Source organism: Thalassophryne amazonica, chromosome 8, assembly GCF_902500255.1.
Source record: "Thalassophryne amazonica chromosome 8, fThaAma1.1, whole genome shotgun sequence".
NCBI classification, from domain to species: Eukaryota; Metazoa; Chordata; class Actinopteri; order Batrachoidiformes; family Batrachoididae; genus Thalassophryne; species Thalassophryne amazonica.
The window spans coordinates 80,493,293-80,509,992 of NC_047110.1; the positions used below are offsets into that span (position 1 = coordinate 80,493,293).

General features: G+C 38.9%; 1 protein-coding gene across 3 annotated transcripts in view; it reads left to right on the top strand.

Annotated features, from left to right (window-relative positions):
• accs (1-aminocyclopropane-1-carboxylate synthase homolog (Arabidopsis)(non-functional)) overlaps window positions 1-15,904 on the top strand; it is a 36,339-nt gene extending 20,435 nt beyond the window's left edge. The window contains exons 9-16 of one of the 3 annotated variants that reach the window (XR_004562274.1): window positions 629-729; window positions 2,949-3,038; window positions 6,474-6,519; window positions 6,688-6,829; window positions 7,053-7,195; window positions 14,064-14,217; window positions 14,533-15,092; window positions 15,166-15,268. Coding sequence is in view for 2 of the 3 variants with exons in the window: in XM_034176834.1 (XP_034032725.1) it covers window positions 629-729; window positions 2,949-3,038; window positions 6,474-6,519; window positions 6,688-6,829; window positions 7,053-7,195; window positions 14,064-14,217; window positions 14,533-14,936 (1,080 nt within the window). In the remaining variant the exon portion in view is untranslated. Of the gene's footprint in view, window positions 1-628; window positions 730-2,948; window positions 3,039-6,473; window positions 6,520-6,687; window positions 6,830-7,052; window positions 7,196-14,063; window positions 14,218-14,532 lie in introns of all 3 variants that reach the window. The other 2 variants (XM_034176834.1, XM_034176833.1) reach the window with 2 other exon arrangements.
• The last annotated feature ends 796 nt before the right edge of the window (window positions 15,905-16,700 follow it).

Here is a 16,700-nt window from a genome sequence, read left to right on the forward strand (position 1 = left end):
GTTTGGTAAAAAGTGATGTAAATGATTGGTTTAGTTAATAGGGTTTGAAAAAGGAATAGTTTGCTCCATCTGTCATGCTTAGTTATCACATTACAGGGTAATAAGTGTCATATCTCATAGAATCCAATGGATGTCAACCTTGCTCGACCTTTACTTTGAAGACCAAGCGTTCAACGTAGTCAAAACCATTCCAGAATTGGAGCAACTTTAACTTTTGATCTTTGTACAAACTGAAATGGACCTTTGTCATCCTTTTTGCTGTTTTTACCCCATAAATCCATAACATTCACTCATAGATAGTCCAAACTATACCTATACTCTTTACGATCAGACAAATAATGTGGTATATATTTTTCAGTACAATTGGAGCATTTTTCAATATTCATTTAAAAAAAATGACTGCCATGGGCAACCATGGTGAAAATTTACGATGGCTCAATATACAGTTTTATTTTAAATATCTTGGGCTACATCTGTGCCAAATTTGGTGCTTTCATCAAAAAAGCCACCTCTTTTTGTTTTTGTTTTTTTGCTGTGCCGCCCCACTATTTGCCGCAATAGCTAACAGGGATTCTACTATAACTGTCTTCAGAGATTACAAAAATAAATCAGTCTTTTTGCTTTTTAGGGGTTTGTCATCCGAGGTGTTATACTGATAAACCCCCACAATCCCTTGGCTGAGATCTACACTCCTGAGGAGATGATTGCATTCTTGGAGTTTGCCAAAAGGTATGTTTGATTTACTCTTATCTCATACTGTGTCCTGCCACGATCACACTCCCAGTCCACAGTCCTGTGGCTTCTTTAAACACATTCCATAAGACAAAGCAAATAGTTTCTAGTGTTAAATTCTCTATGTTTTGCGTGTGGAACATCAAGAACTCCTGATGGACTTTTGTTACTTCTCTCAGCCGTCAACATATTATCAAGTGCCAGCGTAAAATAGGGATTCTGGATCATCTCTTTCCTAAATGATCTTGTCAGACTAATTCCTTTTGTGGACCTGTAAAGGCACTGAGCTGATGTATTCATCAAATATAGTATGTTTACATTCATGTAGCATATAGAAGGAACTTTTTGCCATTACGTTGTTTTGTCTTTGAAACAAACCAGACAATCCTTAACCTTTTATACCAAACATAAATACAACTGCTTGTTTTTGAGTGAATTTTTCTGAGTGGGGTTTTATATTTTGCAACTTAATACATACAATACAGGCATTTTTATACATATCTATATCTTTATTTGAGCTGGAGCTTTTTTTCATATGCGCCACAGTGAAATTAATGGCAAAAACATATTCACTGCAAAGTTCACATCAACAAAAAATACTCTGCAGCAGGTGTTTGTGTTATACATCTCAGATTATGCGATAGTTATACCCCAAAGTAATTATCCTACAGAATTCTCACATATTTAGCATTATGTTCAAATGGAATAGAGAAATATCATAGTCATAAAAATTAGTGACTATGCCCTTGTGCAACACAAATACAATTATAAATTATTTGATATTTACGTGATACTGTACAGGACATACTCAGTTCTGCTGTGTATTCTGTATGTAACTATTTATTCGTTAAAATTGTACTAGTGTGTTGCCTGTGGGGATCTACAGGTTCTAGATTGGGTAGTGTTTATAAAATAGGTAACTGACATTTTTCAAGGGTGGTAATAAATTATGCAAAGTTTCTATAATGATTTTAACTGAAAGTGCAGGAAATTTAAATGAGAAAGTTTTGTGAGTAATTGTATTTATTATTTGGCACAATAAGTTGATGTCATGTTTTACAACTGGCAAGGTTGAGATATTTCTTTTGTTTAGAGTTTGTCTGGTTAACAGAGACTGATTAATGGTGATATCTATGTCCATTGTTCACTGTTGTTACAAGTTATCCATAATTTCTCCAAAAATATTAGTCCCATCAACTTTCCTTTTTCGTGGTGTTCACCCTTGACCCAAAATACATAAGCATACCAAAAGCCAAATGTCAGCTCTCCTCAGTTTCTCTGTGATCAAAGTTACACACATCCACACATGTACACAGAGGCCACTTGACTTTTAATTTTCATATGAAATAATAAAAAAATCGATTGTATGATTTTGCTTTTTTCATTTGTATTTTGTGACTGTTACGGTCGCTGTACACGACACATTTATGCGACAGGACTCCACATTACATCGAGATTGCACCAAAAAATACTCTGTATTGCAGTGTGTATATTTTAACTGACAGTCACTCCTACATTCATGGAAAGGCTGGTCTACATACCTGTCTGAGCAAGCAAAACTGTTTTGTGCTCAACAAATATGTTTCTGTGTTTGCTATTATCCACACAAACAAGTTGTCATTTGTTACTCAGCATGTCTGCTCTGTGTACACTATGCGCTGCCCGTATCCTCCACCAACTTGGGACAGAGCATAGAGCAGAGATAGACTTATCTTCTGCGCATGAACCTAAGAACTGAACACAGAGATTAATTATTCAAATTGTGGGAACAAATTGCATATTGCACAAAATAACATTTCAAACACTCTGTGATGTAAAATATGGCCTTAGTATTAGTATGTTTTTTTTCCTCTATCACTCCGGAGTTCAGTAGCATCCCGAGTTGATTTCTGCATCAGCCACTGATGGGACACAACCTGTTCTACAGTTCCCGGCCTCTCCTTCTTTACTACCATAGAGGCAAACATTGTTACTTTGTTATTCTACAGTTGTTTGCCAATACCTTACTGGTTTTGGTTCATACATTTATGATACGCCGGTCTCATATCTTTGTGTTCTGTACATCTGTCTTGTATGAGATCAGATCAGGAAGCATGACTTCGAGCTTCAGTAGCTTCCTAAATTACTCAGAAAATAACCCTCCAAAATGTTTTAAGGTTATAGGGCAAACACTGTATATGTTTAATATTTGTTTCTTCCCTTATTTGCTGTTTTAGGAATGAGCTCCACGCTATCATTAATGAGGTGTACATGCTGTCCATTTTTGATGAATCGGTCACATTTCACAATGTCCTCAGTATAAACAGGTACTTTGTATGTTATACCTATGCAGCCTTATTCTTTGTTAGAAGTCTATTACCTTTTTATTATTTTTATCACTTTTAAACACCTCTGTGTTGATAACCATTTGTAAAAACCAGGCGGCTTTTGATGGCTTTCAGTAGAGTGAGTATATGAGAAATTGTTTAACAGCTGGACATGTTCCAACTTGTCCTTAAGGCTTCCAATGGAGGTGTTTTTCCTGTGGCGCCGGGCCATGAGCGGCTGCCTGCCGACACGCCAATCCGTCCGCACGTCTTTCATTACAAAATCTCCTTTAACAGTGGAGTGTCTGGATAAACTGCTGATCCCGAGCTCTTCTGAAACTTCTCTGTTCTCTCACGATGTCCTGGGTCAACAGAGGCTTAAATTTGGAGGTTTTCAGCTCGAAACAGGCTGACGACGGGGCCTCAGAGCGCGACGTCCCGCTCCGTGGAAAGTCCTAAAAGCGACAGTAAGACTCCATAATCTGTCATCAGCCGTTAAAATTTTCACCGAAAACCAGCTGAATTTCTCGAATGGTGTCCACTTCGATCTGCCTCACAGGTTCTGAAAAAATTTTGATAAAGCAAAGCGCCAGTCTCTCAGGAAGAAGTCAGACAAAGGAATTCCGACGGGAGGGGTGGACCACTCCTCACTCAAAGCCTGCCCACAGGCGAATGACGTAACCGACAGGCGTGAAAAAACTCTTGCATGCGCATGAGGGTTCAAGGTTGTCTGATGTAATCGCATGTGATTCAAATCCATATGGTTTTTGAAAAAAATAAAAAGGTCCGATACTTTTCTCACAGACCTCGTATATTAACCCCCTTTGTCCGGGGAGTCCTATTCCACTGTCACTCGCTTTGGCTGAATGCGCAAAGATAACAAAATTCAACATAATTCAACTTTCAGTTTCAGTGCATACTCCATGTAAGAGTGTAGCAAAACACCACAAACACGGTAATGGAGTTGATGTATTACTGCCAATCCAGCTCTTTGCTTGCTGTTCTGTAGTTTATGCTCTATTTTCATGCCATGTAAAAAGCAAAAATGTGTTGGACATGCCCCAAAAGGACTTGTGCTTTGCGCTGTAGATGGTCAGGATAGAGACCCGTTAGGAGTCACTGTAATTAAGAGTTGGTGCTTTCGCTTGTTCTCTCTCATTCTGGGTCTGTTCATTCTCATCTCGTTTTCCTCAGGCTGCTTTAAAATCGTTACTATTAACTTTGGATTACTTTCAAACGGGTCTTTTTAGAAATAAATTTATGCACAGCCGTGTTCAGCTAAGTATTTTGCAAGTCCATTTTATTTGGTAACAAATTGGAAAACAATTTTAAAGTAAAATATATACGACTGCATCAACACACGGATGCCTGAATCGATCTAAATGTACTGTGAATTGGATGATGGCTTGATTGTAATGTTGTAATTTGGTTAAGCTGTTTCACTGCTACTTCTGTGTCATCACACTCTCGTAAAAGTTCAAAGTTTGGCGTGAAGCTCTCAGGAGACTGGTAACGAAATCAACATGTCCAACAGTTGTAGACAGTATCACGGATAAATGTACCTGTTTGAATTTTACTTTTGGTTTGTAGTTTGTTAACACTTTTCAAAACAGGAAAGCTATTCGCGGTTTTCACGTATTCCATAATCCCTTGCGTGCCAGAGAGTCGCTGCAGTCAAAACAACATAGAGAATCCACATGATGACAATTGTAAATGAATATTATACTACAAAAACGTAATTTTTTATGCTTTTTGTCACATTAATAAGAGACTGCTGCATGATACCCTGAAAACTTGCTAAAACAATTATAACAAATAATCCGTGTCTGCTACATTTAATCTACGTGGAATTTAATAAATGCAAACCGAATTTCAGACATATTATATATATTACTCTGGAACAAAGAGGACAAACAGTGTTGTAAAGAACAATAATCAAGACATTAAAGAGCAAACTTCACTTTCTCCCAGAACGACATGAACAGGAAGCGAGCGGAGCTCACAGCAGCTCCCACTGAAAATAACGGAGAGACAGCCTGTGATTCTCGCATGTTTACATAAAACAAACGCAATAACAACGTCTATAAACCCAGAGAATATATTCACAATATAAAAATAGTTTTATGTTGTGATGTTAATGATGTTGTCAGTGTGCAGCGGTTAAAGTGAAGCGTGATCAGAGCATCTCAATGCAGTTCTCAGTGTTACTGAGATCACGGCGTTGCTTTGCGCCGAGCGGCTGCACCGCGATGCGCGGAACTCCTCCGCACGTCTGTCTTAATAACGTCATTTATGTACTGTATTGTTTTATAAGGGAGAAATTCACACCTCTAGTTCCTAATGCCACGTTCACACCGGACGCCACGCGACGCCACAAATTCGCGGCCCTCGACTGGCGATGGATGCGCCACCATTGCCCGGTGTGTCGCTCTGCTTGGGCGGAAACTTTCACTGCGAAAATTCGTCCCAATGCGTCATCAAATAGGAGGAGCTTCCATTCCACTCGCCGTCATGTCAACATGGCGGACCTTGATCACACAGAGCAAGTTGCTGTGCTCTTTTTGTTGTGGAAAGCTGACATACGTCGCAAGCGGCGCCGTCCCTGGGTTCACAACATCCTCATGAGACGTTCCCAATTCAGGGAGTTTCATCATTTGCTGCAGGAGCTGCGTCTGGATGACGGCCGCTTTCAGCAGTACTTCCGCCTCTCCAGGACCCAGTTTGAGGACCTCCTGTCCCGTTTGTGCACGCACATGTGAACAATTAAAAAAAAACTGGCTGCTGCTGCAGTTCCTCGCTCTCTCCTCCAACTCTGTCATAATTGTGTTATAAACCAGTCACCATTTGTTTTATTATACATCTGTGTAGTTAATAAAATTATCTTCAAGGATGATTCGTTTGCGCGCGCACATGTGAACAAAGAAAAAAAACTGGCTGCTGTTGCAGTTCCTCGCTCTCCCCTCAAACTCTGTCATAATTGTGTTGGACAAAAGGGACATAAGTACTGCTCACAGGCTGATTACCAGAGACAGGACATGTCTACATCAAGTATAAACTCCAAACATCTTCACATCACTACATATCCAGTCCCTTTTTCTGAACTTATCTGAAAGTTCAGATTTTTCAACTTGGGGAAGAGAGCGACGCAACGCGATATCGCACCACAAACGCGGCAATCGCTCAAAATCGATTTATTCTCGTCGCTTTATTCGCGTCCATTGCGTCACATTGCGTGGCTTGGATTTTCATGGCACCACAGCGCATCCTTCTATAGGGATTAGATGGCAACTTCTCACCGCCGTCGCTTGCGTGGCGTCTGGTGTGGACGCGGCTTAACATTTGGATGTGTGAAGACCTCTAATCTGCATATTCTTAAAAGTAAGCACTGTGAATGACTTTATCTTCTTACCTCTTGATGGTATGTTCTTTTTGCAGTTTGCCTGACCCACGTAGGACTCATGTACTGTGGGGGCTGAGTAAGGTACGTACTGTGCCCCGTGTGCCAGACTGCACTTTGCTGAGGGCTTTTTTGGGTATATAACTGTGTTGACAGTTCAGTCAACTGATTTTCCTCAGTGAAAGTTAACTTTTGTTTCTCTTTCTGCATGCTGATTCTCTTTCTCTTTTTCTTTTATAATGCCATTTCCAGGACTTTGCAATGTCTGGAATGAGAATCGGTGTTCTGTATACTGAAAACGAAGATGTTGTGGAAGCTTTGAGCACGCTGGGTGTGTTGCACGGTATTTCTGGACCCAGCCAGCACCAGGCAGCACAACTGCTTCAGGATAGAGGTAGGGATCCAAGCTCCACCATCAGTTTTACAAACAAGCTGTGTTCATCATATCTGATTTGTGCTGAACAAAAACATGTATGGCTGAGTTTAAATGCATAAACACAGGTTTGTTCAGGATCACCTCATTTGCCTTCTTCTGATCTGGAAAGAAAAAATTGTGGAGTTTTGCTTCGCTTCATGTTGTAGAAAGATACTACATTTGTCACTTTCACATCTTCTAGACTGGATCAGCAAAGAATTTTTGCCTGAAAACAGACGGCGGCTGAAAGCTGCACACACCTACGTGACGGGAGAGCTGAGGATTATGGGTATCCCCTACCTGGACAGACCTGCTGCATTATATGTCTGGGCTGATTTCAGAAAGGTACCAAGACCAACCTCAGACTAAGTTGCTACATTTAATATTATCATTTGAATAGAATAGAAACTTTATTGTCATTGCACATACATACAACGAAATTTGTCCTCTGTATTTAACCCATCCTAATTACAGTTAGGCACCATCTAACCACTAGAAGCAGTGGGCAGCCACAGTCCAGCACCTGGGGGCCAACTCCAGATGTAGATGCTGCCTTGGTCAGGAGCAAAGAAAAGAGCAGACCCTAAATAAGCATGTTTTTGACTGTGGGAGGAAACCGGAGTGCCCGGGGGAAACCCACACAGACACGGGGAGAACATGCAAACTCCACACAGAAAGGCCAGGAATCGATCCCACAACCTTCTTGCTGTGAGGCACCAGTGCTAATCACTAATCCACCGTGCCGCACAAAAGCTCTGATTAACAGACGGAAACTTTACCACTGCACTACAATGTGATACACACAGGAGTTTTACACACTCATCCTGCAAATCCTTGCCCAACTTCCAAATTCCATGACTTGTTTAGAAAGGCACTTTTGGAAACATGCATTTCTGCTATCAAGACCCAGATGATTCATCTAAACTGTATGATTTCATGGAGTTTGGTTTTGAAGAGTCACATGTTCATTGAAATGGTCTCAAATTTAAGTCCATGTTTTGGAGGAGGACTGAGACACAACATAGCCTACCTGGTTTGAACTTCTGAATCTGACGACAGTTAACACCATTAGAGTTATTTCACATCAAACTCGACAGGCCTGGAGGGTGCATGGCCCCGTTAAGGTGCAACAAGCCCTTCAACCATATAAACCCTGACCCATGTTCCAGCCCTTTGACTATATTTATGGATTTCTTTTCTTTTTTCAAGTGGGGATCCACACTGTATTTCATGAGAACTTGCAGAAAATGCTGCAAAATACACAGTTTTTCAGTGTTTAAAAAAAACCCCAGCTGCCAAATCTGCTCCTGGATTGAAGCACCACTAAAAGTTGATATATTATTCAGTGCTCCTCAAGTTTCATGAAAACTAGTCCAAGTCATGATGAAGCAATTTGCAGAAAGTGGTCAGTTGCTGTCATTTTTTACACCTAAATTTATTACGTTGTCTGAAAGTATGTTCATAATTTAAACTTTCAACCACATTATGAATATACTTTGAGAAAAAGTACAGAATTTAGATGCAACAAATTATGGTTACTTTTAAAGTTGGTTCAACTTTCAGTTTTTTTTAGTGTAACTTCTGGTTTTTGCAAAGGTATAGTCTTAGATTATGGCCTGTCACTTGAATCTTGCATCTGTGGAACTTGTTGCTTGAAACAGGACCAACCATTCAGACCCTGTTCAGGTTTACAGGATACAGTCACATCTTGCTTAACCTGGATAGGATTTTTTTTGATTCCGAATGGCGCAAATCTGACTCATGCCAGATTCTTTTCAACCCACCTCTCGAAGTCGGATTTGAGCTGGATTCAGTGCAGTCTGAGCACAGTTGTGGTTTGAATCCGGTGTAGCAGAACGAACGGTCCACCCCTAAAAGTCGGTCCGCCTTTTGCATCTGCCCATATGTCATTTTGGACCACAGCAGCGTGTCTGAGACAGAGTCTCTTCTCCCAAAGCAATCAAATGGACTAATGGGATTATTAACCATCAGATGATAAAGGTAAAACCTCTGAAATCATTCTAAAAGTCAGTTTCAAGCAGAAACGGGGCTGTTTTAAGCAGAAATTCTGTGACGCTTTGAAATAACTGACGCACAGTGAACACATCAGCTAGCAGCTCTTTTTGTTGCGCCGCTCTGATCGCTTCCGCTGCTTTATGATGAAATAATGCTGAATTTATGTGGAAATGATTGTTGTACAAAAGCTTCAGATATCTGTCGCTGAGATAGATGATGAATGGAGTGCAGTTTGAAGCAGAAACGAGGTTTTAATCCGTGAACCACAGCTAACGACGCATGTGCAGATGCAAAAGGCAGACCGATTTTTAGGGGGGACCATTCGGTCAGCGACACCGGCTCGCTTGGGACCATGAGATCAAACTTTTGTGAGGTTATAAATTAATTTCTTTCTGAAATATCACACAAATTCACATTTATTACCTGTTTTAAGGAGTTGACTGTAGTTAAATAATCCATCAAGCTGTCTGTTATTTCTCATTGGTAAACAAAAAATACAGCTAGCTTCTGCTGTCTGGGTCTGGTCCATCTAAACATAGAGCGCGTGCGCCCATGCATGATTTCAATTCGGACATGTGTAGGATGTACTCAGGATGCCAATCTTCCGTGCACCCTGTGTCTTCTCCGGTGAAGCAGTTTCTCTGCGGCGCCTTATCGCTACACAGAAACACGCACACACCCGCTTTCATTCTGGCTAGAAAGCAATCCAGATTGAATCTGCCTTAAGATGGATTGCAAACCCCAGTATGAACGGGGTCTCAGTTAGACTTGCGTTTAAAGAAATAGTTGGCCTACTGCTCTTTTGCTTATTGTATTTTCTGAGACTGCTCTCATTTTATCATTATTGACTGGGGACTGGCCTTTTAATAAGAGCTTAGTATTTATCCTACACTTTGAAAATAGCTACCCCTGGAGAATAGAGGTGGGGTGATGTTAATTATTATACATTATTACTGTAGGCTGCAGTGCAAGAAGAAGAAATTGTGAGGTTATCAATGTACACTAAATAGTTGCTATCACTGAGCTGTTCTTACCCTCTGCCGACTCTAGGGAGCTCCGTTTCATCCTATCAGTGTTTGTTCCTAATGTTAAGTAGGGAGTCAGAGGTGTTGGAGACAAGACAGTTCACTTTGCCTGTAGATAACTAAGCGTTACAGCAGCTGTGTGTGTAGCGAAATGTTTTAAAGGCTCTGCAAACAAACGTGGTGTGTGTTGGGGTGGGAAGAGTGGTGGTGCAATCACCCCATCGTCCACGCGGTCAATAAAAGCACATTATATGAAGATATGCACGAAGGAAATAATTTCAGTCCAATGTCTTCAAGGGGAGACTTTCGGGTTGTTGTGTAAACAGACGTTGTGTGCTTTTAATAAAGAGGTTGATCAGTTTGTTAATTCAGGTATTTCATCACAAAAAGATTTATTACCCAACAAAATACAAATATATATACACAAACAACTCATATGGTAGAGCAAGGTTTCATTAGTGGCGTGGTCACATCTATTGGGTTCTTTTTTCAGGTATATTTAAATGTTGCATTTCATATCCTACCACCAGAAAGGAAAATTAATTTGCTGTATGCAGGCTAAGGTAAGTAAGATAGACGTTTCAAGTGCAACAACAAAGGCAGTGTATTACTGTGAAAACAGTAAAGTGGTATGTTCTGTATAACTAGCAATTGGTTCTATACATTTAATGTTAATAGAAAACATCATCCAGCAAAGCAGAAAAATTGAGCTTTCCCAAAAAACAAAGAAACAAAAAAACAAAGACCAAATACAGGTTTGTTTGTTTTTTTTTACAGGAAATTATCTCATGAAAAAAGAGGAAATGAAAATAAAGTAAAATTGGATAGGCCAGGCTTACTATTTATCATTTTTATCTAACACTAGAGGAGTCACTATTTTGAACATACAGGCTACTTCATTTATACTTAGCCACATGTAAAAGGGACCCTGAAGGCAGATATGTCTTTGTTTATAGGGACAATTTACAATCCGTAGCAGAATTCATGCTCACGGTCGCAGGAACAATCTTCTGCGACGTGAGGCAGTCGGAAGTCTGTGGACATTTTTAAGCCAAGACTGAAAACCTGTTTTATTCTCTTTCTTATGAATAGTTTTTCTTTTTTTTATCTATTTATTCTTTTACTTCTGTTTTTAATTATGTATTTAATTTTTTAAATTCATTTTTAATTATTTATTTAATTTTATGTTGAATTGTTAATGTAAGGTGCCTTGAGATGGCTTTTGCTGTGATTTGGCGCATTATAAGCTAATTAAATTGAAATTGAATTGAATTCTTTCTTCCACAGTTTCCTTCATTTGGAATGAGTGTTGAAAACTTGAAGAAATGCAAATAATCTCTTACAAGTACAGGCAGATTACTAATTAAACTATTAGATTAAATTGAGTGCAGGTATTAAATGATATTTGTAATTTCACAATAGATAGTCTATTATTATTATAGTATTATTTGGAGTAGTGTTATTCGTAGTACTATAGGTGTATAGGTAGTAATAGTAGTGATAGTAGACAGTAGAATTTGATTAAATCCTCTGTTGTACTAATGGGTGGTGACTTTAACTGTCGTTTAGACACTAAATTAGGTCGCTTGTAATTACATATAGAAAAACAAGAACAGAAGCTTCACTAATTCAAATATTACAAGAAATTAATCCAGTTTAATCCAAGCCACACAGTTACTTTTAAACTGACTGTTTTTTACTGCAGATCATAGGACAAGGATACGTATATAGGAAATTAAAGAACTATCCATATCAGTGCTCATGTATAAACAGTTTATTCCCCTACAAAATCGCAATTCTCATTTTACCTACTTAATGACAAGGATTAAAAAAATAATTTATATACCAAGAGACATTTAGTTTTTTATATGAATCACAACAATGAATCAAATCCTTCATTTGTAATCAAGCATCACGTTATTAAATGCAACTTTTCTATGGTATTATGAGATCAACTTTTCACATTATTAGGTGATACTATCGCATTAAATGTGAAACATTTCACATCATAATGAGATAAGTTTCTGTCTTTCAGCTCCTGAAAGCAACTTTGTGAAAACATTCACTTCTTAAAATAAATTTCATGTTTTAACGTGATAAGTTTGTATCTCATTTAATAAGGTGAAAAGATTTCACAATAAAATGTGAAAAGTTCTTTCGTTGTTACAGGTAGTAATCACTGATGGCAGTTTGGGAATGCTTGTGATTTCAAATGACACATCACAACAGGACCCCCCTCCCCCCCCCCCCGGTATGCGTCATCTGGTGACAACCAATCCATGTCTATCAAATGCTGTCCATCTTATTATTTTTGCAGTATAAAAGTCCATATGTTACGCACGGCTTCCTTCAAAAATCAACTGTTCACTTCTGTATCTGTGTCCATCGAAAGTATCCTGTTGTGCAAACTCCATTAAACAACCTCCAATTTGTTGTCAATCCCTTGTTTGTTTATTTGTCCATCTTCATTATTTTTTGAAATTTCACGCCAAGCACAACCTTTGTTAAAATGTGTGTTCCACATACATAAAAAAGTGTGACATATACTTCAGAAAATATGATATATAAATATATTTGTCAGTGGCATCTTGAAAAAGGCATTGATGTTGCTCCTGCTCTTAAACAGAGAATCACACATGCTTCTGTCTGAAACACAGTCTGTGGTCTGAATGTGTAACGTTATTGGAAGTTTTATAAACATAGTTTATTTTATTCAAACAGATCATTAAAAGTGTGTATCAGTCTCACTCTTTGTAGCATGTAGCAATGACGTGCTGCCACAGTGCCAGTTTTAGAAACAGATTTGACTCTCCTTCACCTCATATATGCACCAAGTCTGTTTCTGATGGACTGTGCATGACATATATCCTTGTTACCGGACAATCAGGGAGTTATTTCCACAAACAAGAAACAAGTTTTTCTCATCATTGTGGCTGTTTTTCTGCAGGTTAGAGAGACCGTACAGGTACAGAGCCAAGGAGCAAGGGGTCAAGCCTCCCCCTCCCGGTTAGACCTAATGGTCCAAGAGATTTTTGACATTTTCATGCAATAATAGTAATAACAATAAAAACAATATTGGCGATGAATGTATTTTCAACACCTTAAATTTCGTTCAGTCACTATTATTACTCTGTGTTCTGGTTTTACTACTACAATGCTGCACTAAGTGGAATTGATGAACTATATAAAAAATCTGCTTATTTCTTTTTAAATTAACGAATCAAAGCATTAAGAAGCAGCTTGGATTGAAGGGTTTTTTTTAAACACGGCAGAGCTGTTAAACTGACAAGCATATACAATGGATTGACTTAATTGTGCTTGCATTCTATTCTATGCAAGTGTAATATCAAGGAAATACAATTATCAGATCAGGAATATGTATCAGTAAATACTCAGTATTAAATGACTCAGATTGGGATTGGATTCAGGGGCAAAATAAATAAATAATAGTGTTCACATTTTTCACTACCTGCTCTCATATTGAGAAATCCAGATCCCCAGATAAAATCACCTCCACAGAAGCCTAAAACTCTTTCAGAGTTGTCATGGGTGTCTTGGTGGCTTCCCTCACTATTCTCTGGTCCGTGCCACCATTAAGCCACACCAGTTTATTCAATCACAGCCATAACTTGCCATGGGTGTCTTGGTGGCTTCCCTCACTCGCACCTTTTTTTGCATGATCACTCAGTTTTTGCAAATGGTTGAACCCAGACAGAGTTGCCATACAGTACCATATTGCTTGTATTTCTTCATGATGAATGTAAATGAAGTCCAGTCATTTCAAGTTTCCATCCCTTGACTTGTTGCAAGAAATCTGGCTGAAACAATTTACTGTAATAATACATTAATGCAATGTAACAATGCGATAACTGTCACATGTACTTTTTAATGTTTGTATTTCTTTATTTCACTGCATCAAGTTATTTTTGTTATTGATCAGTAACTTTTTAATTTGAGTCAATATTGTGATTATACAAAATTGGTTCATTTGCATATCTCCTGAACGTATTTTGAAACCTTTGTATATTTTTGTATTTTCATTCATTCATTTCCTATACTTCCTTACTCCAGTTAAGGGTCACAGGGAGGATGGGGGGGGGGGGTGCTGGAGCCTATCCCAGCCATTCCTGTATGTCTGATGTATGAATGTGTATTTCTCCCCCACTTGTTAGTACCTCAGAGAGTCGTCATTTGAGGAGGAGTTGTCTATGTGGAGGCGTTTCCTCCGACACAAGGTGTTGCTGAGCTGTGGCCAGGCCTTCTTCTGTTCCACTCCAGGCTGGTTCCGCATTGTGTTCTCAGATCAACAGCACCGCCTACAGCTCGGTCAGTTAGTACCATAAAATACTGTGTGTACACTTTCAACATATATGTCATGTACAGGTATATGTGTCCTTTCTGTCTTTTCCCAATTAGTCTGTCACATATTTAAATGATGTAAAGTGGAAAAATGTGTTCAGTTTGTTACTATTATATGTCCTGTCTTCTGCATTAGAAGCAGGAATCAGTTTGATTATATTTCAGTTACTTAATTTGGTCCTTTCCTGCTTTGTCTTGCCCCAACGGGCTTTTCATCTTAAAATAAGCGTTGATTGGATAATAGCGTCTGACTTGTTCATTTAATGTTGCGTGTTGTTTCAGGACTAAAGCGAATCGGGGAGGCTTTGAAAGAAATTGAAGCAGAAAATGCCGGCACTGATTTAGACTACATCAAAGACGCCTCTGAGGACACCAAGGAGTCAGTGAAAGAGGAACGTGGGGATTCAGACAATGCCGCGATTGTCAATTCAACACCATCACCACAGAGCAAGTCATCGGACCGGCTGGGGGAGAAGAGCGTCCCCGTTCCTGACACAGCCTCGCCAGCCAATGACGACTGCCAAGCGTCTAATCCGACAGAGAGTTTGGAGTCTCTGATTGGCACTCTGAGGCACCAGATCCAATCCTCAGATTGGTTGGAGAAAAACACACCAGAACTGTCTGCTGGGGAGGACCCAGAGATTCTCGATGTGTTCAAAGCCCTGCTGCAACGAGCCAGAAAGTAAACGGGAGATAAACAGCCGCAAAGCAAGCTGCCAAATGTCTGGAGGCGGTGCTTAAACCCCCCCCCCCCCCACACACACCCCCGTCCCAGCACGTCTGTGTTTGTGGTGAACGGCTTCCCACAAACACAAGCAACATCAAAACTGGTATTGTCTGATGTATCATGACTAGCGCGCTGTACAGTGCACAGCAGTGGAAGTCTCGTCGATCAGCACAAGATCAATTACTCAGTCGTTTGTGTAGGAGGAGAACCAAAGTTTAAGTGATTCCAACTTCTGAAATGTTAAGATTCCTTTATTTTCTCGCTTTGCTATTATTAGAAATGAAAGCGAAACTAAGTGACGTGTTCTGGGTGGCCTCTAGGAAATCAACTATTTTGCTGATTGTATATCTAATCAGATTGATTGATTTAAAAAAATTATATATCAAAAGCCACAGCTCTAAATGTCATGTTGAGGAAGGCAGGACAGAATAACAGGACAAAGTCTGCCATATTTTTGATTTCATCAAAAACAAAATCAGTTCTGTTGTATTCAGAAAGATTTTACGTTGATATGAATCATATGCCTTTTTTGTGCACATGCACTTTTTATGTGAATTTGTCTCATTTTGTGCCCATTAATCAGATGATGTATTGTCATATCTCCAGTTTGTTATGTTTTAATTAAAGTGGCTCATAAGAAGTCGGTGATGAAAGTCTTGAAGCTCTTTTCATGGTTTCATTGTTTGTGCTGAGAGATGTTACACTCGAAATGTGGTGTATTTGGGCTTAAAGATGTCAAATATAATTGATAGATTAGGAGAAACCGGGGCACGGTGAATCACGGGGCACAGTGAATCAGTATCTATATCTGCAAAACTACATATTTATATTTGCAGCAGTTATGCCATATTTTTATGCATAAAGACATCCCCCTTTTAAATTAGTGGTTTGTTTTTGGATACTTTAAGGGTAAAACTAAGTGGCAAGTAAAGTCAGTTTTTTTCTATCAAAAGTAAATTTAGAGGATGTCAGTGTCTTTGTATTTATTTCTCACAACAGAGGAAAGGTGGCCCAAAAAATTCTTATTAGTTAGAAGACTACCCCGTCCAACTGATGAGCATGTGTTATGTTTTCTCCAAACTATCAGCTATTTGATAACATGACTCATGTGTGTCACATGCACCCGGGGCACAGTGAATCAGTCTAGAAAGTGATTTACTAAGCCCCAGTATCAAGTGGATGACAAATATTACTTGTTGAAGCTTATACATTTATTTTTCCATTAATTATTTCTATAATTTGTGTATATAAACAACTTTTCACGTTTGAACAGAAATTATGACAGTTGTATTTATAATAGTTTCTAAAGACCTTATATCACTATATAAGACACTCACACATTACATAGCTGGTTTGCTGGATTATAGTTTGTATATGCATCAGTATATATTTAATAATTTTGAAGAAATCTTTATAGTCGTGTTTTTTCATTATATTCTAAGCTGATTCACTGTGTCTCGTGAATTAATGTCCGGGGCACAGTGAATCAAAAATTTTAAAGTCGATTTTAAACAGCTGTAAATTACACTTGGAGAGACATAAATAACATAGCCTTATAAACAATAACTTGCTGTATTAAATCCAAAATAGAATGACCTAAACCTATGCATAATGTGTTTATGCTGCCACAAAACAACATTTCTGATCCACTCTGCCCCGGCTTCCCCTACATTAAATCTTTGGGTTGGCTCACAGATGATATTCGTTTGCAAAGTAGGAAACA